We start from the raw sequence: 25,929 nt of genomic DNA on the forward strand, positions 1-25,929 counted from the left end.
TTTTATCAACTTAATTCCAAAAATAAGCTTCGTAAAAACTTAATTCCCAAAATAAGCGTCCGTACATCCAAACCTAGCCTTGGAGTAAGTCGCTATTAGTAACAGCGACTTAATGCGTTTTAAGTTTTCAGTTTTCAGTTACTTTCTCATTCCAACCTACGAGATTAAGGAGTTGACCAGTTAACCTTAAAGTCGATGTTAGTAACAGCGACTTATGGCTTTTAATTTTTTTTTCCTCTTTCGCTGTTACTAACAATGACTTTTACCAAACCTAGGTTTGGATGTACGGACGCTTATTTTGAGAAATAAGTTTTTACGAAGCTTATTTTGGAAAATAAGTTGTTTAATTGTCTTATTTTTTTCAAATTTTCGTGTTACATTATGCCTTCTTATGGGCCTAACGAGTAAGCAAGAAGGCTAGTAGCCCATTAAAAGAAAATAACTCCATTTTCTAAGTATTAGCATTACCTTGCAGAAAAACTTGAGTTAGTAGGGCATAGAAGAAACAATGAGCAGCACAGCGATTCTATCTAGGCTATCAATTCTTCGAGGATTGGTGAAAGGCAAATCAAATTCCGCCATTGTTAACTTGTTCAATTCTCAAGTTTCTTCTTCCACAAAGCGCATTACTCGTCTTCCCAGGTTTTCTCCTTTTCATTATTTTTCTTTATGTAATCAATTGTATAATTTTTGTCTGTTTGCACAACTGAAAATGGGTTTTTCTGGGGTTTTAGGAGATTACCTGTTGAATCCAGCTGCTTACTTTCAATGTTGCCACTCCACAGTGCAATTGCTTCTGCTAGATTACAGTCTGTTTTATCTGTTGACTCCCAGACTTGGTGTTTAGTTCCTCAAGGTTTCGTTCTTTTTTCTTCCTTTTACTTACAGAATCTTGTTTATCAAGAGTTAATAGCATTTTATGCATCTGTATTTGTTAAATTTCAATGGTTTCTTGTTTTGTTGTATTCCAAAATGTTATTGCTGTTCTAGATTAAAGTTTATGGATGCTTAATTTTGATCCACAAAAATGGGTTTAGAGAGATAATTTATTTTCATAATTGAGATGCAAGGGTCTAATATAATTAGACCCTAATCTTAACCCTTCTTAGACCCCAGGGTCTAAGATCCTAAAATTTATAGAAAATTACTTGAACAAAGTTTTGGTACTTAGAATCAAAAAGGAATAGCATAGTTATTCTTCATAGCACAAATTACTTCAACAATACAAGCAACATCAAAACACTAAAATCCAAGTTACAATAATACAATCATTGAAAACACTGAATCCAAATTACACACTAATCTTTGTCAAATCACTAATCAAATTCCCAAGTCATCTATTTTCTAAGCACTTCATTCCTTCATCTAATCATGTGGCTCATCATCAAGATGCTACAAAATGTCATAAGAAGACATATTAATCAAAAGAATATGTATTTTTAAAAATATATATTGAAAAACTACCAAATTTATGATATCAACTACTTCCCCATCACCTTCAACCTCAAAATCTTCATTAACAGTTGTATAACCATGATAGTTTTCCAATGTACCCTAAAATGAACCAGAGGAGGAAAAAAGTTAGCTACCTGCTGGATATTTTAAGGGTTAATGGAAGATAAAATGACAAAAAAAATTTGAAATTAATAATAGTAAAGTAAAGTGTGGATAACACTATAGCTGTATACAAAAATTAGAAAAACAAAATTGAATTAATAACAGAAAAGCAAAATACAGGAAGAAAGTAATAAGTGTATTACCTTTTAGGTCATCAGTCATTCAGTTTCGCAAATACATTAATTCTTTAACGATATGAAAATGAAGTCTACATTTGTGAGGACTACTACTCATCAGCCACAATTGATATGGGAATAACAAGAATATCTCTGGCAAGCTTTCTTAGAATTGGATGCTTATCTTCCTTACCCCACCATTTAGAACATCAAACTCATCGTCTTCCAATAGTAGTTCACCGGCTAAATAATGATCTACTTCAAAGATTGGATCCACTTATTTGTGCTAGTCTATGCAATTTTATTTTACGCCCATAAATTTCATCCACTCTTCTCTTTCCCTTGATAGTTGATACTCATCAACCAGGATATCAAGAAGCTTCGTAATTCTTTCAATTTGCATCTCAACTTCAACATCATAAAACAATCAAAATAAAACTTAACACAATCCATTTTGTTCCTTGGATCTAAAATAGATGCAATAGCTAACAACTCATTAATGTCATTTCAATACTTGTCAAATTTTTTTTCATTTTTTGTGCTATACACTTTATAGTTCAACAAAATATTACTAATGCAACAAATAACTTGAAATAAGTGTCAATAATTTTATATGCAGATATACCTATACATCTAAGTGGTCTTTATCATCATTTTCAACAACATTTGCAACTTCAGACTGTGGAGCACCATTGACCAAAACACTCAAAACATGGTCTCTATATATCTATTAATGAAATAGATGATATTTATATCATTGAAAATACATTGCTTTTATTTTTCTCACTGACCTATTACTAGTATTGAAAAGATACAAGCAATATGAAAGCATAATTCAAGTTTTTATATGCATATGTTGATATGTATAGTGTTTAGTGTTTACTGAGTAATATATTTTACACAAAACAGTAGACCAACACAATGTGCAATATGTCATTTAAAAGAAGCATATAAACATCAAGCAAACAAGAATCATAGTAGAATCATCACTCCATTATAGTCTTTAAGAATGAACAGAAAAGTAAATGAATGACAAATAGCCTATTGGCAAGTATAAATCACTCATATATTGAATAATTTCTAAAAAGCTAAATCATTTACCTCAAAGTAAGATTTCTAAGGATCCATTGTTGGTCGATGAAATGAGAGGTAACGACCATATAACCTTTCTTTTGATCGGAGGATGTTCACATATCGGTAGTAACTAACACCCTACTCTCATTATGCTCCAATAATGCCTTGAGTGATTTCTTATCTTCATCATACATTTTTATGATATCAAGCTTTAATGTTGCTTGAGATATCATCATAAAGGAAGAATTGAGACCAAAAACAAATCTCTTGAATCCAAAGTGGTCCACTGTTGACAACATATACTGATTCATGATGACCATATGAACTAAGTCCTTCCTTGACGCCGCTTGATTGAGCTCTGCTTCTTTTTTTTATACTACCCAACTCTAAAAATTTTGATCCATCATCCTTTGTTTTCATCTTCACTTGTATTTGGCTAGTAGGAGCAAGTCATAAGTGTCTTCGAAGACATGCCTTTGTAGCATGCTTGTGTGGATGTTAAGTGCCTCTATTACCAACTGATGTAAGTTCAACTTGAGAATACTTGCACTTTGCCTTTTTCAAGATGCCACCCAACATGATATTCTCAATTAGTTTCCATACAAATGAATTTCTTTTCCTATTGGATATTCCACATGTATTTGTAGACTTTGTAGAAGTGTGATTACCCACTTCGTCATTTACATTGATGGATCGTTCTTCATCTATCTCTTGGTTTGCACCTAATTTCACAATGTTCTCATGTGTATCAATGTCTTTAAAGTCGATCTGAGATTGCAAATCATCCACTATTTTCTAAATCAACAAAAAAATTTGATTATAAGAATAAAAGCTACAGTTAACGAGCTCTAGATGGTGTCTTGACTTAAACATGATTAGTGGAAGTACCAAGTTGTAAGATGAGTTCTGAGACATGTGTGATTCCTTTTTGAAGCTTTATGTGCCGTATAGACTCAAAGTTTAAACGAAGAGAATTAGCTATTGAAAGCCAGTGAACCAAAGGTCTTGGAAAACATCCCAATTAGTGCACTTACGTTGTCATACTGGCAACATGCTTGTTTGCAGACTGACTTGTATAGCCAAAAGTAGGATCGACATTACCAGTGCTTTGAGTGTCCGCTAGTTTCATTTATTCTTGTGGCTACCCATGGCAGAACAAACGATGTGTCTATGTCAGATTTTTTGTCAGAATGAATTTATCTCTGAATGTATGATGTGACTTAATTTTATGGATTCTAGATAATGATTTTGCTGTTTATGTATTTGTTGTGTGCATTGTAACATTAGCAAGACTCCAGACAATCCCAGTGCTGAATCCATGTGTGTATATATTTTCTTCTTGTGTTATGGTGCATGATTGCCTAATTGCTTTTTATCAAGACCTGACCCCAAAAGTATTCTAATTTCCAACCATGGAAGTTGATCAAGAGAGTGTACTTTTTGGAACTAATGGGCAGGATATGGGCTAATGGCAATTCTTTTCTGATGAATGAAGTATTATGGATCACGACTAGCGCTATATACTTGTTCAAACTTCTAATATCCGCTCGTTTTTTTAGAATTGGTTGATTTGCAACTTCTATGACATTGTGCCAATGGATTCACCTCCTATTACATACATAATCACTAATATGTTGGTATCTATTCTTGCTGCAGGCAACTCCATGCCTTTATGATGGATACTTCATCTGTTTTTGTATGGTCTTTAGGGGCTCCTCCGATTGGAAACAATTAGAGCTAGAACAACCCCTTCCCCTTTTACTTGGTTTCTGAAAATTTACATTGTATGCTTTTCTAAGACAACAATTACTCAAGGAAACCATGTTTCTTTTTTGTAAGTCACTTCTGTGATGATCAGTAGATATTTCAGGATAAGAGAGCGATCAAAATGATCCCGCGAATACTTTTTCATGAATGCCTTATTTCTATGTTATGCCATCTAATTTCTCAGGATCAACTCAGGAAAGAAGAAGTCTTCTCTTCTGAGTTTGTGGGTTATGGTTGCTGTTCGGTTTGGAGACTAGCTAATGAAATTCTTTCTTCAGCTTGTCTTGTATGAAATCGTCTCACCATGAGACATGCCCATATAATTAGTCCATTTTCTAATCCCAATAGACATAGTCTTACTAAAAAAACTATCTCATTTAAGAATTTATGAAATAAATGAATCTATGAGACATGCCCATATAATTAGTCCATTTTCTAATCCCAATAGACATAGTCTTACTAAAAAAACTATCTCATTTAAGAATTTATGAAATAAAATTTGTGAATCTTTTGTTCTTCTCCAACTTTTGTGATTTATGGCTCAAACGGTGAAGGGTAATGTGTTTTGGTGAGGCACTAGATTCTCACTTCCATGTTTTTTTGAGAAGGTTGGAAGTAGCTAGCATAGTGCAATGGGCAAAAATGTTAATAATCGCACTAATGAACAATGATCCGTTAATAGGAGTTATTTATCTTAAAGAAAGATGAGGTTTTATTACTCCTTTACGACTTGAAAATTATCAATTTGTTATTTATAAAACTTTATAACACGACTAATGTGATGCGATATATTTTTTGGTTGCATTATAAAAGCTAGTGGGAATTTATATTTGTAGGTGAATTCTTGGTTGGAACTTGAAAGTTTTGAATTTTGTTTCGACGCTTTTCTTATGGCGTGTTTCATAATTAAAATTTCATTTGAAAATCTAAAATTTGGCTCAAATTTAATGTACGATAAATTAAAAAAAATAAATTTAGATTTGAGTCAATTTAACTTATATTCTTTTGATTACAAAATAGGCTAACTAAATACGAGGATTATGTGAAAATTAAATCTAAGACCTTTTATGAAAGTAGCACGTATTCTCCAATTGAGATAAAGTAAAATTTTCAATTCTTCCTAGGAATGGTAGGTGAATAAAAATGTATGGGTTTCGCACCATAATCTCCCCAATTGGGTTGAATAAGAGTATAAATTTGATGGGTGGAGGGTAAATACTGATATGAAAAATATTACCCGCTGCATATCTACATTATACTACTTTATATAACTACATACTAAACTTCGTCACAGACTTCTAAACTAGTAGAACTACTAATAACATTGTTATTTGATCCTTTGGCCTTAGTTTCCAGTTTCCACAATACTTAACTTTTAACTTTTTGAGATTAAAACTTTGACATTTGAAGATATAAGTAATAATGACAATATTGGTTCTAGTTCTTATAAACAATAGTAAGAGTCAACACTATTGTTGACGGTTTATTTAATGTAATATTGCTACTCATAGTAACAATTTTGATTGTTTTTCCTTGTAATAAGAAAATTTACCCAATTACTTTTTGGTAGAAAAATAAAATTTCTCCGCTGTAATAAAAATACGATAATTGGTAGTGTTTTGTAGAGTAAACCACTAATGATTATAGCGGTTTTGCATTATATAAATTCGAAGGATCCTAAATAAGCCAATTTGAACAATATTGTGGAAATTATTTTCTCCTTCTATTTTAAAAATCAACCTTATTTTTTTTTAATATAGTTTGTTTCATTGAATTTATCTCATTTTACTTATATTTTTATTTTATCTAAAGTAGTTCATGGGGGCCTATCCGCCAGGCTTAAACCATTCAGCTCGAAAAACGGGCGAACTTAGACAATATTTTTCAAAAAAAATTAAAATTCGAAAGGGTAATACCCGCCTGCTAAGATAAATGGGTGGGTAGCGACATTAAAACAATACCCGCAGGTATACCCGTCCGCCCGCTTAGTTTAATATATTAATTATTAAATAATTAATATTATTGATTATGAAACTAGTAGTCAAATTTATCTCATTTTACTTATATTTTCATTTTATCTAGATGGGGGGCCTATCCGCCAGGCTTTAACCATTCAGCTCGAAAAATGGGCGGGCTTAGACAATATTTTTCAAAAAAAAATTAAAATTTGGATGGGTAATACCCGCTTGCTAAGATAAAATGGGTGGGTAGCGACACCAAAAAAAATACCCCGGTTATACCCGTCCGCCCGCTTAGTTTAATATATAAATTATTAAATAATTAATTCTATTGATTATGAAACTAGTAGTCACTAGTCTACCGTTTAGTACTACTACATACCCAACTTTAGTAATTAGTATTCATACCCACTTTAACAATTTTTTATTATGATTGAAGGAGGTATATGTTTGGACTTCGTACTTCGTAGTAAGATAAATCGATGATGCAATGCTTTTGTTGGATCATCCAACTTATTTTTTTTATCATGTAATTTGAGTATTTTAAGAGTTTTTATGTATTTTGAGTATTTTGGTCAATCTATTGTATTTTAATTGTTATTAAAACTTATATTATATTTTTAATTTTTATATAATAAATACCCGTTTACCCGCAGGTCCCGCCCGCTTTAAAAATGGGCGAGTAGCGACAAAAAATGCGCTTTTGAATGTTTGAGCCCGTGAGTAGATTTTTTAGGTATTATTCGGTCTGTTATCCGTCCAAACCCGCCCATAAACAATTCTACTGCCCATACCCAGTACTCAACTTTATTACTGCTAGTATTTTTTTTCATATAAAATTATAAACTTCAAAGTTTCTAACTCAAACTACTTTGCTTCTAAATACTTGTTAAATCTTCATTTGTCTTAAATTTTAAAGCATGTTAAAGAAATAGGGATATAATGTGGGTCAATTAGTTCTGAGCTTATTCCCAGAATATTGCGTAAAAAAAAAAAATTCCCACTTTACATAATTTGGGAAAGTATTTCCCACAATACCGTCCACGTGGAAAAGTGTTTTTTTTTTAATTTTTTCAGACAAAACCGCCACTTGAGATGGCGGTTTGCCTTTAGCAGAAAAACGCCACATGAAGTGGCGGTTTGGTCAAGGCAAACCGCCATCTCATGTGGCGGTTTGGTCCCTGGTAAACCGCCACTTCATGTGGCGGTTTGCTTATGGCATTTTTTTTTCTTTCATTTTAAAATAGTGAACGCAACATGCATTAAAGTAGTTCAATACCATCTATTCCATAATAATCAATTATGAAGCGGCTTGTTTTGGAAAAAATAATCATGAAAATAATACAAAGATATATTACAATTATGGAAACTCATACAAGAAGTTCAAGTCATATAAGAATATACAAAGTTTGTTAAACTACAACCCCCGGCCCCTTTTGTTTTGCGCACCGGTGGATGATGATGGTGTGAACTCGTCAACCTCCGCAATGACATTAAGAGCAGGAGCTCGTCGTTGACTAGCACGCTGATATGTGATAATCCTTTGCGGAGGCGATGGTTGTGGCGGAGGAGTGTTGATGGAAGACGGGGGAACGAACGGCGACATAGTAGCGGATGTCGATGGCGATCTAGAAGACCGACCTCGAGTAGATGAACGCTGGCGGCCTCTTGTGGACCGAGAACTGGATCCTCCGGAAGAGCTACCTCGATGGGCTGAACTCCTTGGAGAAGGAGTGTGGAATGTGTCATCTACCTCGCCAATGACGGGTGGGGTCGGTATGAGGTACTCATAACCCGCCTGACTCAATGCATCGGTCAACGACGCGTTAATGGAGCCTAAGGTCTGAGAACATAGCCGATACCGCACGTCAACTGGCGATGTAGCGGCCCCTTGAATCGTGTCATTACATTGTAAGAGTACCGATCGGATGCGCTCAGCCTGTTTGTTATCATTATATTGTTAAAAGAGTTACTTAAAACTATTACTATTTGTTATGAGTGTTGAAAGAAAACGTACCAGTAATGTAGATGTCGGATGGTAATGTGATCCTGGCTGCGCAAATGCGGTGTTCGTTAGGCGTAATATGGAGATGCGCCTGACCAACTCATGTACATAGCAGAGCTATGACCTGTGAAGTTATCTCCTCCAACCAATGTAGATGCTCGGTCGTTCCACGCATCTACATGCGATCTATGTCGTACGAGGTAGTTCTTGTCCCCAGTCCTCCGATCGATCGCATGTAGTTGAGGTTGGGTGTCACAGGCTTGCGGAATTACCTGCTCCAAACCAAATTGACGCATGACACGATCCGGGAGATGTAGCTCGACGATGTCAAAGCAAATAAGAGGACAACGCGATCTCCAAATCTCGTGGCCCGATGTACATATGTGCGGTAGAGCTTCCATCTTAGCCGCTGTGTAAGGCTGCCATGTCATCTGTAATAGAAATCAATATGCTTAGTAATGTATACAATTTATTCATAACTAATACAAATAGTAAATGTTACTAACCTGCTCGTCCCGTTGTCGATCTAGTGCGTCCCTGTAGTAGACGAGAGTATGTGGGGAGTGGGATCTCGAAAGATATACGCGAAGCCAGCTGCAAACAAATAAACATTGATTAACATTTTCATCTATCATAAAATAGTGAAATTATGAATTTGAATAGTGAATTGAGTGTTGCTACCTTACTGCCAAAGGATCCATCCCGCGCCGATGCTGTGACCCTAATATTGGTTCAAAATCATCCGCGTCATCTTCCTGATCATGTTGCCGATCCGGTCGAACCGTCCGAATAATGGGCCTCCCTATATGAATGTGCTCCCATGACCATATCTGTAACAACATCAAGCATCCACCCATGTCCTTGGCACCCTTACGAGATACTCGACATAAGTTACGATACAGATACGCTAGGGTAGCACTTCCCCAACTGTACTCATCTAAGCGCTAAAATGCTGTCGAAGCCAAGTCAGCTTCAATGACGATCCAACGATGATCTTCGGCTGTGAGGGGTCTTGAGGGTTTTCCGGCCAAACCCCTAGCAGCTCATGTACTAATGCTGGCCAATTTCCCTCCCCATGACCAATGACTGCTTGTCCTTCAACCGGCTGTCCCATGATAACTGCCACATCTTGCAACGTGATCGTTGCCTCGCCAACTGTGAGGTGGAAGGTATGTGTCTCCGGCCTCCACTTCTCCACCAATGCAGTGATAAGAGCTCGATCGAGCTCTAAGCCCCCGCCCAACAACCGGTGAATGTATCTGAAACCAGCTAGCTCGACTACGTCTAATACCCTGTCATCCACCTCCCACCGTAACGTACTCGCCTGGTAGTGCTGACCAGTAACCAATTGGGCAGTGGAGCCCTCCCACGCAGCTACGCTTCTGTGTGTCGCCTGAAACGTAAGCACTGATGGATCAACTGGGCCCGGCATCGCCATGATCGCTGTTACGTGTTTTTCATCGCCATAAGTGTTATAAAAATCATAAAAATATCATGACTTCCCTCGCATTATCCAAATTTGCAACCAATTCAACATGTTTTTCAATGGGATAATGATCTTTCATGTGATATCTCCACCAATTTGCTACCAATTTGCAACCAATATCATGACTTCCTCACCCCAATACACTATAACGGGAAGTGTAAATTTGAATACAAGAATTTGTGATACTAAGGTATTACAACACTTATTATAAGGTTCATTTCAAATATAAAAGCTAAAAATACCATGAATATATACAAAAACCATTAAACTAACCCTACAAAGTAATAAACTTTCATTGAGGCATTTCATCAAACACTTTATATGCATATAAAACAAATCCTAAAATTCAACTACAAATGTGTAAAACGTAAGCTTAAATCATGAAAACAATAGAATGTAACAAACAATTAACGTTTTTATAACTTCAATTCAAAACAATAATGAACAAAAAAACAATTTGCATATTGAACAAAAATTAGGGTTTTATTCATACCTTCAATGTGGATGAAAATGAACTAGTACACAAGGAGAAGATGGGAATGTAGATGAATAGCTTAGTTGAATGAGAGGAATTGTAAATTTGAAGTAAATAAGAGTGAAGAATTTTTTTTTTTTTTTAGGAAAACCGGCAGCAAGGAGAATGAAGAGCAAAATGCAATGCAGTGAACACAACTCACGACATTCTGGTGTTTTGTACTACTACTAAACCGCCACTTCAAGTGGCGGTTTACTCCACTTTAATTTTTTTTTTTTAAAAAAAAAAAAAACACAAAACGCCATTTCAAGTAGCGGTTTAGTTAAGATCCCTAAACAAAACCGCCATTTCATGTAGCGGTTACATTAAAAAAAAAAAAAAAAAATTCTCAAAGCAATCCTACGTGGACGGTAAACTTGGAAATAATTTCCCATTTTAAGGAAAGTGGGAATTATTTTTAATTTTGGCTATATAATGGGAATAGACTCATTAGTTCTAGACATGAAGTATTTGACGAAGAAATGGGTTGAGTTGAAAATGGAGTATGATATTCGGACTATTTTGGAAAATGTATTGTATTTTAATTGTTGTTAAAACTTAACTTTATAATTTATATTATATTTTTAATTTTAATATAAGAAATACCCGTTTATCCGCGGGTCTCGTCCGCTTAAAAAATGGGCGGGTAGCGAGAAAAAAATATGATCACAAATGAGGGCAGACTTTTGAATATTTGAGCCTACGAGTAGAGTTTTTAGGCACTATCCGATCCACTATCCGCCCAAACTTGCCCATGAACAGCTCTAAGTTTATCCATACCTTTCTCCTAATTTTCCATGCAATATTGTTCTCTTTTTATTTGAAATTACTACTCACAGTGACTCGGTGACATTTTTTCTCACAACATATACTACTAATAAAATGTCAAAGAGATAAAAAAACCTTTTTATTACTTTTTTTAATTTTCACTTAAAACTATTCATTTAGACAAAGAAAATAATTTTGACATGAGTCAATTAAAAAAAAATTTACATGGTATTTTTCAATACACTTTTAATACTTATATATTTTCTCCATTCCACTCAATTTGCATTATTTGTCATTATGACTTTTCTATTTAATTTGCATCAATTCTATTTTTGAACAATGGTACACCATTTTCTTTTAATCTCATTTATATACATTTTATGTTTGGGCGAGTTTGTCGTTTAATTACGTATGGTTTAGTTTCTCTTTATATAATAAAAAAATAGACGACATTATTCATTACGTAATAAAATTCATGACAATGTAGCCCAAGAATTGACCCCATGTTGCTCTCTTTTCTTAAAAAAACTAAAGAAAAATTATATAAATGGATAAAAACAAAGGCTTTTTAAAGTTCCTAGGAGGTTGGCTCTAACAAGGGAGATTTTGGCCCAGGTCATTTGATAAAAAACTCTATTAATATTAAATTGTGTAACATATAACACATAAAAATGACAAGTTGATTTTGTACGCATGTTAAGAACCCACCCTATATTAGTATTTTGGATTCTCCCTTGAGGCATAAGGGATTTTCCCCCTTTCTTTTGTGGTTTAGGAGTGAATCCTGTGCATTCGATCTTCTGATTTGTTTGATCATCCTAGTTTTCTTGGATTGTTTTTGGTTGTGGAATAGGAATTGGACTACCTTGTTGGAGCAGTTTCAACCCCAAAGAGACCATTTGCTGCTATAGTGGGTGGTTCAAAGGTCTCTTCCAAAATCGGAGTTATTGACTCGCTTTTGGAGAAGTGTGATATCCTTCTCCTTGGAGGAGGAATGATCTTTACATTCTACAAGGCCCAAGGTCTTTCAGTTGGGTCTTCTCTGGTGGAAAACGATAAACTTGACCTAGCAACTTCTCTCCTCGAGAAGGCCAAGGCAAAAGTTGTGTCTCTTTTGTTACCTTCTGATGTCGTTATAGCAGACAAGTTTGCTGCCGATGCTGACAGTAAGGTGAATTCCTGATACAACTTTTTCTCACTACTCTCATGTAGTACTTTCTTCATTTTCTATCTATACTGCTCAATTAACATTTTCCCTCGCCTGTTGATGGAACACAAATAGAACTATATCTTAATTTTTGAGTCTTATTTAGGCTTGATAAGTTTATATAATGTTAATTTATTAATTACTACAATCTTATAATGCCCGAAACATTTGCAGATTGTCTCTGCATCTGAAATCCCTGATGGCTGGATGGGATTGGATATTGGACCTGATTCTATTAAGCAATTCAGTGAAGCTTTGGACACTACTCAGACCGTAATCTGGAATGGCCCGATGGGAGTGTTTGAATTCGACAAATTCGCTATTGGTACAGAGGGGAAGACAGCTTTGCTTTTCCGTAGTTGGCTTTTGACGCTACTGATATAATGTGTTGCTTGGTTGTTGCATTATTATTTCACCGAGCTAACATAACATTCTTCATTGTCGGATATGAAAACCATGATCATTATCAACCTTTTAAAGTTATGATTGTTGTTCGACTTACGTAGGCTATCGCTAAGAAGCTAGAAGAGCTTAGCAAGAAAGGTGTGACAACGATTATTGGTGGTGGCGACTCTGTTGCAGCAGTCGAGAAGATAGGAGTGGCGGAGTCAATGAGCCACATATCAACCGGTGGAGGTGCTAGTTTGGAATTATTGGAAGGCAAAGAGCTTCCAGGAGTGCTTGCCCTTGACGAGGCTGAGCCTGTTCCGGTGTAATACAAGTTTATCATTTCGAACAAATTCTTTTTTCTCGTCTTCCTTCTTTCCCTGCTGCAGCCTCTTAACATGAGTTTGTAATCGAGAAACAAAAATGACAGAAACCGAGCCACTTTGTAGATTCTTGCCATTTCTTCGAAATAAAACACATCCGTTGCCCTGTATTTAGGATTATGTTTGTTGGTTGTATGATTATTTGCATGACTTGTTTGGTCTATTTTTCTTCAGGTTAAGAAGGCAATTTTTGAATCAACAACAATTTTGATTGTGTTCAATTGGTTTCTTGATTGAAGATTAGAAATTCAAATTGATAAACACGATGGTTGAAAAAAATTTAGCCGAAACCATGGTTGAAACGATATGAATTTCTTTTTCATTTGAATAATTCAGTTTTGTTAAATTGCTTTAATTTTATTTATGATCTCAAGCCACAAATAGTTGAAAAGAAAAGATAAGGTAGTTTTAAGAGAAAGAAAAAGATCAAAAGAGGGAATGTTTAGTATGAAGAAGAGAGAAAATCAAGGCTAATGGATAGGAGGAGACAATGGTGATGGCTGTGGTAATGATATTCTTAGCGGCGCTGGCGGCGGTGCTAGTGGAAGGATAGAGAAACAAGGTTGTTATATAGTGTATTGTGTTTATTTTTGAGCTTATTTGTTTCTGTTACTTAAAACTAAATAGAAAAACCAAGCAAGTTATTAAAGTAAACCTTTATCGTATTTTTTTTTCCCACTTTTCCTGATTTCATTCTCTATTCTTAACACTATTTATACCGAACACTCTCTAAGTTACATATAATAATTATTATAATTATGAGTTAGCCTAATAGTTAATGATATTTCCTTTCATCTTTTTAACAGGGAGTTTAATTCTCACCATAGAAAAGACTAATTCCCCCTCGCTTACTCTACAGGTCATGCTTGGGCAAACTATTCTAAAGCATGGAATGGGAATGACCCACAATATGACTAAATATAAACTTGGTCTATGAGTTGGTATGAAAAACATTGAGATCGTAATCTACAAAATGACTTTAGTTTAAGGTATCCCTCATCTAAGGCATGACCCAAAATGACATGTATGGGTTTTGGCCTCATATTGTTCTAAAAAATCGTTGTGAGAGACGGTTTCTTGAAAGACGATTTCTTGAGAGACACGTTCATTTGGGCCGATCCAATTTATTATTAGAAAAAAATAACAAATACGCGCTTTATAACCGGTGTTAATCTATTGGAGTTGGTGTTTTAACCTAAACGAATTGGTATTTTAACCTATTAAAGTTGGTATGTTAATCTATTTGGAGCTGGTGTTTTAACTTGTTAAATTTTTAATCTATTAAAGTTGGTATTTTAACATATTATACTTGGTATTTTACACGAATTTTTGTATGAAATGATCTCACTGTGAGACATGTCTGATACTATGGTTAAATAACCCAATAATAGAAACTTTTAGCTAATGGGCTTCTTGTATTGAGGTTGTCTCACCGTGAGACAGTCTCATACGAGACGGGTTGAGTATTTTAACATGTGAAGTTTGTATTTTAATCTATTTAACTTAGTGTTTTATGCTGCTTAAGTTGGTATTTCAACTTATTTAAGTTGGTGTTTTAACATATTAGAGTTGACATTTTACCCTATTGAAATTGATATTTTAACCGAGTTGATAGTTTAATGTTTTAAAGTTGGTATTAAAATTGATATTCTAACGTATTAAAGTAACCCACTAAAATTAGTATTTTAACCAGTTTTAAGTCTACACTTGCAAAATCGAGCGTACTAGCAAAGCGACAAAGTTGAGGCTTTGAGAGTGAATAGTGACAGTAACAGTGGAAGTATGCAACATCCACAAAACTTTAACATGAAGCAGTGGATACAGGATAGTGGACAGGACAGTGGATACCATTACCAGAAATATGTTCTGTTCATCCCGAATATTGGCGCTTTCTCTTTCTCACCCATCAAAACCCTTCGTTTCTTACAATAATTCTTGTTCCAGATTCAATCACGCAATTCCCGATTCCCTTTCCAGATGGCGTTGTTTATCTTCTTCCATGTCTTCTGGCTCAAATCCTCCGTCTTCCTCTTCCTCTCCTGATTCTGACTCTTCCGATCCTACCACTTCTGCGTAATTCTTTGCCTTTTGCCTTTTTTTTTTGATTTTGATTTTGATTTTGATTTTGATTAGTTCCTCTCTGAAATTCCTAACATTAATTGCTCTTTTGGTAATATTGAATTATGGCTCTGGGGGTATATGCTTCTTTAAATGAATTTGGGGCATTAAGTCATCTCTTTCTACTAGCGTTCAACGATGTTTTTTTGCAGAGGACTGATTACATTTACAGATCAAGTTAGGTTACATTCAGTGGCGAAGCTTAGTGAAATATTGAGGAGTGCAAAAATTTAGACCACAAACTCGGGTTAAAATTAAGGGGGAATGTTTGATCAAATTTATACTATTAGTAAGTTGGAACAAGAAGCAAAGGATCGAATGGGATCGAATTCCACCTAGTTCTCACCTTCCTTAGACACCCCCTTAATCCAAAAAAATTAAGAAGCTAATGTGTAGGTTGATAATATACCTGTTTAGAGTCTAGAAATGGGCACCTGAGTTTGGTTTATGGTGGCTATCTCTTAGTAATTATGGCTTTATTGCAGATTTTGCATCATAGAAGGGCCTGAAACAGTTCAGGATTTTGCAAAAATGGAATTGCAAGAAATTCAAGATAATATTCGAAGCCGTCGAAATAAGATCTTCTTGCATATGGAAGAGGTGAATTTGGAATCGTTTAATGCTTGCTGAGGACATAGACAATGTTTTGTAACTTTTTTGTTAACCTACAACTTTTTAAATATTGTTAAGACTGTTTTCATACCTATATTCTAAATGGCCATCATCTCCAAAAATGTATTGCTCAAGTGGTCTATACATGCCAATAGTGTAGTATATTTGTGTATTGAAAAGCTGAAGCTTTGTACTGAAAAACAACGGAAAAGATATTGTTTATTGTTCAACTTGTGGTTCAATGTTGTACTAGAAAAGGTTATTTTGTTATATTGAAGCATTGTGGTTAGTCAGAATTTTATTTTACTCAATGATGGATGTACATTTCCAATGTTTTAGTCCAATGTGTGCATGTTTTACTCTATTATGGAAGTCCATTCCCGATGAAGGCAAATATTTAATATTTCAGAGTTCTTGGTCCTTAAATTGTTTTACTCACGTTTTTAATAATTTAAAGTACTTATGTGCTAAAAATCTTTGTCTTACAGGTTCGTAGGTTAAGGATACAACAGAGGATCAAAAGTGCTGAGCTGGGAATTATACAGGATGAACAGGAAAATGAATTACCAAGTTTTCCATCATTTATTCCCTTTTTGCCTCCTCTGGTAATTTTTTGTGATTTGAAGATGTCTTGCGAATGTTATACTGTAACTTTAAATCTGGTTCTTTTTGTTTGCTGTTGGTTCCTTCTTATGGTTTGTGATTTTCTCTTTGTTTTTCATTATCTGAGCATTTATTACCTACTGAACAATATTCAACCACTTGTAGAGCTCAGTGAACCTGAAGCAATACTATGCTTCTTGTTTTTCCCTTATTGCTGGCATTATGATTTTTGGAGGCTTTCTGGCACCCACAGTAAGTTTCCATAACCAATTGCATATTTAATCTTTGCAAATTGATTCACTTGGATTTTGTTTATGCCAACTATCCACTCCTTGTTGAGTAATTTCTGCACATGTGCATAAGTAGTTTGTAATAGATCGGCCAAGACCCGTTACGGAAACCGATAGTATGGACACTACGAGTCTGCCCACTTACTCTCGAAAAGGACACTTCCATGATGCACCATACCATGCAGGGGAACCCATTTCTACGTACATCCATCGTCTTCATGTAAGCATGGAGAATTGTCATCTTAACAAATATCATGGTAACTCAAACTACAATATACCATGCTAAGGCAAAGTGGTTTTATAACGTGTTTAGAGTTTTTTATAACTATGATGAAGAAGAAGATGAGGGATATGACAATGCCTACACCTTTCCTGTACTTATTCTATCGGATAATAAATTAGTAATGATTGATTTTGATGTTTACTTGTCAGTTTAAGAATTAGAAGAAATATAATCTAGTTAGCTTTTGAATTTTGTATCTAGTTAATGATTTTCTTTCTTTCGAACGATGTTTGTTTTATTTGGTTGTTTGAATTGCTATAGGAAAAGTTTACCTATCAATGAGAATTTCTTGTATACCTAATGATTGAATGTGAAATTATTTTAACAAAAAACTGATGAAAACTGAACCGAATTAGCTTCTTCGGCATTGTATTTGAAAGTGATACACTAAACTAGTACTCAGTTATGAACAAGACTCTAAAAATCCAAACACTGCCATTTCTAGTCTTCATTTCTTTTCAAGGGTGACAAAAACAAAGAGTGTAGTTTCTTGTTTATCAATTAGTTTGCAGTATTTGGCTTTGAGCGTGGTTTTACAATTGTTAAAAATAACTTGAAATTCAAATTAAATGATAACAAACATGTTAGAACAAGGGCACTTAGTTTAGGATCATCTAACCAATACTGTTGTCTTCTTTCAAGCAGCACATTTCTAGCTTCTGCCTTCTTTCTTCATCCACATTCATGGTTCATTTTTACATGACACATCTTGCTGTATCATCTCATTGTTATTTTTTCAAGAAAAATAGGCTTTGTGAAATGTAAAATTTAAAATGAAAAATACCATCAAAATCCCAGAGCGTAAAAGAGGGGATACAGGCTGAAAGAGGAAAGATGAAGGAGAAAGGAAATGAGCAGGAATGAAGGTGAAAAAGTTTAAGGTAAGAGGGTATTATAATTAGGGTTGAGGATTGAGTTTGGGTTGAAGTCTTTAGGCCTACATTAACGTTTTTTCATGATTTTAATATATAACAAGCTTGGCTATTTGATTTTTTCGGTCCTGTTCGTTTATTTTGGTTTACAAACTTTCAAACCAAATTATTTTCTTTTAAAAATTTTCAAACCAAATTGTAAAAGATCAAACCAAATTTCTATTTTGGTTTGGATTGATTTGAATTTCAGTTTTTATTCGAATAACTTTTACTCCTAGGAACAAAATACAAAGCAGAAGCTTATCCTCTCTTTCCAATAGCTCTCAGAATTATTCCAAAGCTTCTTTTGCTTCACAAGAAACCTTTTTAATTTAATTGATGTAGTTTAAATAGCGAGAACAATATAAGAACCTACATGATTCATGTCTTATACTAGCCAAAATATCACTCTAGAAAATGTCTTTAGTTGTACCCTGATAGATATGAAACTAAAACAAACTAAATAAATAATCTTATTTCTCTAAACAAGACCCATGGTTGGTCCCTTTTGGCCTCTTCTGTAAAACTTACTTTCACTTCACAGTACATCACTTCCCATTTGCTTCAGTTTAGTTCATTCTATTGTAGTCCTGTTTACTTCAATTCAGTGCAACGTTTTTCATTCCTTTAAAACAGGCCCTTTATAGCCAAATAAAATAAAATATTTAACATAAGACTATAGAATTACATGATTCGACATGAACTTATCTTGAATCATACCTTTGCGTGTCTCCGATTCTACTTCTTTTGTAACAGAACACCGGGAGAAGGGTTTCTGTTGTTGCGATGCCTTAAAGGCATGTGTAAGTAGTTTTGGCTGCTGGGATAGAGATGAATCTTTATAAGCTTTTGTTAGAAATTATAAATGACATATTAAATTGGTCTCTTTATATGAATCAACACAATTTGACACAATTATGAACTAGATTCTCATTATAATTAAGGCACATCTCTAATTTATGTGATTTAATTTGGCAACTATTCATGTTTCAAAAACTCCTCTTGCTACTATGATGCCGAAGTCTTACTCCCTGGTTAAGGTAAAGCTACTATTTTAATGCAGTTGGAGCTGAAACTAGGATTGGGGGGCACATCATATGCAGATTTCATTCAGAGCATGCATTTGCCGATGCAATTGAGGTATGGTTGCCACCTTCCTTCCCTCTTAATTAGCACACTTGCACATATGTTTTGTTTCTATTTTGTACTTATTATTTGCTAAAAATTGCTAATGAAATGAGAATTTCATAAATTGCTAATGACACGAGAATTTCTTGATAAGTTTTGACAGAAACAATTATATGTTTATATCTCATTTATGAATGTTTTGTTGAAGTTTATCCTGAACATTTTATGTAAGAAATTTATTTCTAGTTGGCATGCCTTGTATACTGGTTATAGGTACCTATGTACCAGGTCAACTACATGCTACATTAGTTTTCTTGTTCATTTAATTAACTTGATTGATAAGGGATTAAATTCTAAAATAGAATGACGCCTAGGTTGTGTTTGTGCCTATCCAACCTCTTGACACCATTACTCTATATATCATTTTCTTCACTAGTGCGTGTTATTAAAATCTGTAACTGACTCTTAGCCCTACTTTATATTCATAATTTATTTGGCATACTATAGAAGGGTTTAACACATATGACAGCCTGCTAGGCTAACATTGTTTCCGACATCACTCAATAGTCAATAGAGTCCATCCCTGGTCCTTACCAACTTTAGCATCTTTCTAAAGTTGTGTGGTAGATTAGCTTGCATGGAGCATTAACTAGGAATGCTAGAAGAAAAACCATTTAGCAATGTTCCATAACTTCAAGAATGAGTACATATCCAAAAAATGTGCCAAAATGTAAATGGGGCTTCACGATAGTGTCAAATACGATGTTTGGTGAAAGTTTGGCCTATTCCTGAATGATAGTAATCATCGTATTGGCTGTACATCATCTAAAGAAATGAATGCACTGTTCTTTAGACCTCAGACATTATGTTGTTCAAATCCAGAAATTTACACTTGTAATAATTTGAATTTTCTCTCATTCAACTTTCAAATGCCAAGTTATCACCGACAAAGAGCAGTGGGGTGATTGTGAGCTGTTGAACATCCTGTTTCCGTACAATATCACAACAGAAATGCACTATTCAATTTTCTCGATTATTTGCTCAAAAACGCTAGTAAATTTGAACGCATTGGAGTAAATAGACATTCAAATGATCTTTGAAAGTTTAATAGACATTGGAGTAAATTTGTGGATGAAGTCGCTGAAGAATTTCTGGATGAACTTCAGCAATAATGTCAAATGGAGTTTGGTGCTCTTTTGTGCCATTGTCACTTCGGTTATGTTCAATTTCTGTTGCTCCACTCTCTTCTATCTACTTTGACATGTTCTGTGACTTCTGTCAGACTCTTTCAAGGCTTCAAATGATTTTAATACTTGGGTTTGTACCTTGAGAACGTCTAAAGAAACTTAGGAAAGTGAATTGTTTTAGAATTTTGTGAGGGATCTCATGCCTTTTCTGGAAGTCCTTACTAACTTAGTGTACTTCAGTTCTTTTTATCCTAGAAGTTTTGTTGATTTTCTATTGATTACTTGTAATACCCCAAGTTTAGTTTGAAAAAGGAATGATAGACTACTCATATAAATAAGGTGCATCTTCTTTTCTAGGGAGCCCATTTACTAAGAACTCCACAGTTAAGCGTGCTTGGTGGGGAGCAATATTAGGATGGGTGACCTCCTGGGAAGTTTTCCCGGGTGCGCACGAGTGAGGCCAAAGTGCGCTGGAAAGACTTGTGTTAGTTTGTGGGGCTAGTCTACAGTCTCCATGAGTAGTCCAGCGGTCCGAGGGGCCGGGGTGTTACATTACTATTTCCTCCAAGACAATTAAAAATCTTTTTTTTTTGATATGGTTCCTCTGGCTATCTAATTACCTTTATAATTAAACTTGCATGTGAAATTATAATGTTTTATGTTATTTCATTCCAAGTCTCTCCTTCTGTGGGGAACTTGCCTTGCTTCTATCATTAGATATACATGATTTTCCTGAACACTATGCTGGAAGCTGGAGATTTAATTTGTTTAAAACATTGCTGTTTTGCAAACTTCAGTCAGGTAGACCCCATAGTAGCTTCATTCGCCGGAGGAGCTGTTGGTGTGATCTCAGCATTAATGGTGGTTGAAATAAACAATGTAAAACAACAAGAGCATAAGAGATGCAAATATTGCCTGGGAACTGGTTAGTGTTTTTCTTTGTTTCCATATCTATGTTGGCCTATTGATATCAATCACAAAACATGTAAAACAACACGAGCATAATAGATGCAGATATTTCCTGGGAACTGGTTAGTGTTTTCCTTTGTTTCCATATTTGAGTTGGCTTATTTTTAGAAGATATCTTTAACAAATACTATTCTCACTCTCATCTTCATCATCTTTCTTTCCCTTATTTACTGAAATATTCTACATTTTAGTTTATTTTATTAAGCTAATAAAAGGGATGAGATTGGACTTCTCAGTTGAGACATATAATATTGTTGTTTTAGTATGTTTTTAAAATAGGAGATAAGCTAATCTACCTCAAGGTGGGTGGTACTTTCAATGAGAAGCACGAATCATAGTGAGAATATACATTTTCAGTAGTGGTCGCAAAACGGCTTTTGTGGTAAATGAAGATGGTTTTGTGGTCATCGCGACTTATAGTTCGGTCACAGTAATCTCAAGTCCCTTTACAGTATGGTCATGATACAATGATATTTACGATATTTTGCACCTTGTCACAAATGTTTTTAACTTTTTTTCGAAAGTTCTCAAGATTTGTGACTTCTCCAAAAAGAATGATGATGGGGTTGTGTTTGAAGTGTACTTCATCAGCGAGGATATTGAAAAGGAAAAGGAGAATATGACATTAATATTCTACATCGGAGAATTTGTAAGGGAAATACGCTTGTGTTTGAAGGGACAAAATCTGGATGGGTGGATTATCAAGTTGAGCAATATTTCCAGATTTAAAAGTTAAATCAAATGGAGAAGTGGAAAGTGGGATCGAAGATGGACACTTAGCAGGTGGGAAAAGGGTCTGATTCTCTAGCGGTGATACCGACTCAACTCATAGCCATAGCTAACCCTACAACAGGTTGGAAGTGTGGAGGGTTTTATTAGAGCCTCCAGCTTGATTGGTTCACATCCTTACTCTCTTATTGGTATCATTCACACACTCTAATCTCAAAATTAATCATTAATTGTTTTATCGAAAGCCCGTGGGGAAGAAGTCCAAGGGCTAAGAACTTTTCAAATTGGGATGGTAATTAAGAGAATGGGGGCTGTGCTTTAATGTGATGTGAAAATGGTCAATGGACACAGATTTTCTTAGTGAGAACTTAGCGTACTATTTCTGGAAGGTTATAAAGAGGAAGAGCACGATTCCCATGAAGGATGAAGTGATTTATGTATTACTGAATTTTGTGGTGGTATTACCAATACCAACACCAAAACCACAAAATTAGTCTGTGAGATTAATGGAGGAATGGTGATGATGTTTGACCCAATGGCCGCATCCCATTACTTTATATACTTTATTACTCAAGGTTTTTTTTTCATCTCCCGATACAGTAAAGCTGCTGGTTCGGTGTCATGTTGGGAACAGGAAAAACAATTCAAGGACAAGGGTGATTTAGGGAGTCAAAACGGTGGAAGATTTTTTCCACTAGGATTGGAAAATTCTGAGGTGTCCACCGATTGGAAAGTCTTGATCCAGGCTATCCCTTAATGCCATAGTTAAAACAATGATGAAGAAGAATGATGCTTTGTAGTGAAAATCAATGAATTGGAAGAATCATCAACGAAGGGACATTTGAGGTGCCTTAACTTTTTGAACCCTTTCTAAACTAACATTGGAAGGGTTTTTGCCCCACCAATTTCCTTACCAGGATCATAGACATGAAATGCAAACATCCTCAAAGGAAGCGATAATCCTGTAAATGTTTGTTGTCACTATCATTACTTATAATCACAAAAAGATGTAGTTTAACGACAAGTTAGAGTTATGGTCTCTCGTTTAATTTCTAGAGTCCTACTCCAGTAAAAAAGAAGGATGGAGCATGGTGGTTTTGCATAAGATATCTTACTCAATTGTTAGGCAGTGTGTATAGAGCGGAAGATTTCTTTCCACCGGAGCTGACAACCAAATGGAATGTCTTGAGCGAGCTGTTGAGAGGGGATCTTGTACTAGGGTAATCGTTAAGGCCATTGTTAAAACAAGGATCAAAAGGATGGCAGATTTTTAGTGGAAATCAAGGAGTTAGAAGAATCATCAGTGGAGGGAACTATTGAGGTGCCTTCATTTTTACAACCCCTTTTCAACTAACATCAGCAGTGTTTCACCCCTACCTCCCCGTCATAGACACCACCATGCAAACATCTTCAAAGAAGGCACATATCCTATAAGTGTCCATCATCCCTATCATTAGTCATCACAAAAAGATGAAAACTAATGGCAAGTTAGGGATATGGCTCTTATTTAAATGTCTTACAGTCCTACTCCAGGAAATAGAAGGATGGATCATGGTGGTTTTGCATACATTATCATGCCCCGGTGTTAGGTTTCATTCACTATGTTTAGAGTACTTTACTTTCTAACAGTTCTTTTTATCTTTTCATTTCTAGCACTATGTTTGTGTTAAAGGCATGTCCACTTGGGTTACAAGCCACAACACCACCAATTCCAAACTTGGTTGAATGAGTAAGCCAAGGAACATGTCACAAACTTGGTTAAAATGTTGGGCAGTGTTCGTAGATGAGGTAGAGCTCCTTGCGTGAACGACATCCCTCCTTCAGCCTTGCTTGAAGCCGACCCCCTCACCTCCCACAAGTGGCTTCATGGGCTTAACATTTCATCTGGGTTTTTAAGTTTTGGAATCCCCCTCATTGAACTTAAGCATTCCCTCTAAAATGATACAAAGAAATTTATAGAAAGTCTAGTGAGATGGTTCCCTATTGTTTAATATATATATATATATATATATATATATATATATATATATATATATATATATATATATATATATATATATTTATATATATATATATATATATATATATATATATATATATAGACAGATAGATAGATAGATATATATAACGTGTTTTATGGCTGAACTTTGGCCTTACCCATACAAAATATACATATATTTTTAATCAGACCTGTAACCTGTTATGGCTGAATTTGGGTTTTATCAATTACTTGGATAAGTTAATTTTCAATTTTAACCATTCTATCCAAGTGAAATTGCACGGCACTGAACTTTTCTGATGTGTGCCCCAATACTAAAACTTAGAAGAAGAAGAAGATATTAAGTTAAAGTTCACACAAGGACCTATTATTTTCTCTGCTAATCCTTTCTCTACTGTGCATACAATTCCTGGTTAAAAATGCTTGGTTTGTATGATAAGTTCTTTCCCCTTTTGAGATGCATGTGCTTTTTGTTTAAACTGTAAATGTGGTTAATGGTATGCCCAAATTGAGTTGCCTTGTGGTTTTCCAGAAGGATGGAAAATGAGACTGACTCTGTACGTGTAACTTTGCATCTCTACTGCAATATACTGTCTTGAATGTTAAAAAAACTAGATAAAGCTATCTACTAAAAGATTATATACCTTGAGCTAGTTGAATTCACTTGGGAAGTAAATTTCCTTGGAAAATTATACTTCCTGGGAAATTACTTCCTTTGTTACTTATCTGACTTGGGACTTCCTTTCATTAACCTTTAATTTTCTACATGTGATTACTTTATGCAGGGTATCTAGCATGTGCCCGCTGTACAAACACAGGATCTCTTGTTCTTATTGAGCCTGTCTCAACATTCAATGGTGGGGACCAACCTCTTTCACCGCCAAAAACGGAGAGATGTTCAAATTGTTCTGGATCTGGAAAGGTTTGTTTTGGACTTTCATTGTGTGCATGGTACCGGAATTGTTGCATCTACAATTCTTGGTTTATTATTGGATCCAAAACTGAGCATTATGCTTCAGCCTTCATGTGTGAATTATGACAACTTTGCTCAAGTATGAAAGTAATAATGAAGTAGTTATTGGATTAAATAATATAATGGAAAAATTATGGAGATCATCAGCAATAAAAAAATATTAATTTAAAGTAATCAGAAACCACGTGATGACCTTAAGTATCAAAAAATGTTTACATTAAGCTTAGTGGGAATCATATGGAGACGATACGCATTAAGAATTATTAAAGTTAGTAGAATCAAGACTAATTATGTCCAACAACAAATGTGATATAAATAGTAAAGATTTTTTTTGAGGAAGAATAAATAGAATGATTTTAAATGGAAAATGGAAGATCAACTGTAGATCTTCAGGCCGAAGGGATTATATGTGTTGCTGCTTTTGGTATTCCTTTGTCATCATGCAATATGAAAACTTATTCTCTATAAATTTTTGAAGTCTTAACTGCAAATTTTCTTGTAGGTCATGTGCCCAACATGTCTTTGTACAGGGATGGCTATGGCGAGTGAGCATGACCCAAGGATTGATCCATTTGATTAGAGGTGCTGTTTTGTAAAATTAAGTCATTGGGAACTATTTATGTACAGAGAAACTTGTACATATATTCTCCTCGTGACGATTCTTGTTTTGAGTCTTGTATAAATGTAAAGTGTGAAATCCTTGTAATATTTAAGATTATTTATATACAAAGAGAGTTAGTATTAGAGTATGGTGAATTGAATAACTTTTAGAACACTATATTTTTGAGAAGAATGACACAGATACTGTCGATATCGTACCATTTATCTGCCAAAAGTGGGCTGAA

The 25,929-nt window shown here is 34.8% G+C and overlaps 3 protein-coding genes and 1 pseudogene across 4 annotated transcripts; 3 read left to right on the forward strand and 1 right to left on the reverse strand.

Annotated features, from left to right (window-relative positions):
- The first annotated feature begins 439 nt into the window (after positions 1 to 439).
- On the forward strand, positions 440 to 4,812 carry LOC130802902 (uncharacterized). Its single transcript, XM_057667013.1, has 3 exons — positions 440 to 642; positions 735 to 856; positions 4,464 to 4,812. The coding sequence occupies exons 1-3, from the start codon at positions 509 to 511 to the stop codon at positions 4,481 to 4,483; spliced, it is 276 nt and encodes a 91-aa protein (XP_057522996.1). The 5' UTR covers positions 440 to 508; the 3' UTR covers positions 4,484 to 4,812.
- Positions 4,813 to 8,579: 3,767 nt separating this feature from the next.
- LOC130802518 (serine/threonine-protein phosphatase 7 long form homolog) lies at positions 8,580 to 9,651 on the reverse strand. Its single transcript, XM_057666533.1, has 4 exons — positions 9,589 to 9,651; positions 9,219 to 9,352; positions 9,044 to 9,131; positions 8,580 to 8,968 (listed from the first exon to the last, which is right to left on the reverse strand). The coding sequence occupies exons 1-4, from the start codon at positions 9,649 to 9,651 to the stop codon at positions 8,606 to 8,608; spliced, it is 648 nt and encodes a 215-aa protein (XP_057522516.1). The 3' UTR covers positions 8,580 to 8,605.
- Positions 9,652 to 10,972: 1,321 nt separating this feature from the next.
- LOC130802519 (phosphoglycerate kinase, chloroplastic-like) lies at positions 10,973 to 14,135 on the forward strand (annotated as a pseudogene).
- Positions 14,136 to 15,085: 950 nt separating this feature from the next.
- LOC130802905 (protein ORANGE, chloroplastic) lies at positions 15,086 to 25,845 on the forward strand. 2 transcript variants are annotated; one of them, XM_057667015.1, is made up of 8 exons: positions 15,087 to 15,355; positions 15,886 to 16,000; positions 16,501 to 16,617; positions 16,781 to 16,867; positions 19,163 to 19,239; positions 21,212 to 21,339; positions 24,897 to 25,033; positions 25,587 to 25,845. In XM_057667015.1, exons 1-8 carry the CDS (start codon positions 15,144 to 15,146, stop codon positions 25,662 to 25,664), a joined length of 951 nt encoding a protein of 316 aa, XP_057522998.1. In that variant the 5' UTR covers positions 15,087 to 15,143; the 3' UTR covers positions 25,665 to 25,845. The 2 variants fall into 2 exon arrangements, with proteins under 2 accessions (XP_057522999.1, XP_057522998.1); XM_057667016.1 differs by lacking the exon at positions 16,781 to 16,867 and having other exon boundaries at positions 15,086 to 15,355.
- The last annotated feature ends 84 nt before the right edge of the window (positions 25,846 to 25,929 follow it).

This window comes from Amaranthus tricolor, chromosome 16 (assembly GCF_026212465.1).
Source record: "Amaranthus tricolor cultivar Red isolate AtriRed21 chromosome 16, ASM2621246v1, whole genome shotgun sequence".
NCBI classification, from domain to species: Eukaryota; Viridiplantae; Streptophyta; class Magnoliopsida; order Caryophyllales; family Amaranthaceae; genus Amaranthus; species Amaranthus tricolor.

Excerpts from the sequence above, each read along its gene's own strand:
- LOC130802902 (XM_057667013.1), top strand. The coding sequence starts at position 509 with ATGAGCAGCACAGCGATTCTATCTAGGCTATCAATTCTTCGAGGATTG. Across the intron at positions 643-734 it reads CGCATTACTCGTCTTCCCAG|GAGATTACCTGTTGAATCCA; the intron begins GTTTTCTCCTTT and ends CTGGGGTTTTAG. Across the intron at positions 857-4,463 it reads TTGGTGTTTAGTTCCTCAAG|GCAACTCCATGCCTTTATGA; the intron begins GTTTCGTTCTTT and ends TTCTTGCTGCAG.
- LOC130802518 (XM_057666533.1), bottom strand. The coding sequence starts at position 9,651 with ATGGGACAGCCGGTTGAAGGACAAGCAGTCATTGGTCATGGGGAGGGA. Across the intron at positions 9,353-9,588 it reads AGGGAAATTGGCCAGCATTA|CACATTCATATAGGGAGGCC; the intron begins GTACATGAGCTG and ends TGGTCATGGGAG. Across the intron at positions 9,132-9,218 it reads ATGGATCCTTTGGCAGTAAG|CTGGCTTCGCGTATATCTTT; the intron begins GTAGCAACACTC and ends ATTTGTTTGCAG.
- LOC130802905 (XM_057667015.1), top strand. The coding sequence starts at position 15,144 with ATGTTCTGTTCATCCCGAATATTGGCGCTTTCTCTTTCTCACCCATCA. Across the intron at positions 16,618-16,780 it reads TTCCCTTTTTGCCTCCTCTG|AGCTCAGTGAACCTGAAGCA; the intron begins GTAATTTTTTGT and ends AACCACTTGTAG. Across the intron at positions 16,868-19,162 it reads GAGGCTTTCTGGCACCCACA|TTGGAGCTGAAACTAGGATT; the intron begins GTAAGTTTCCAT and ends ATTTTAATGCAG.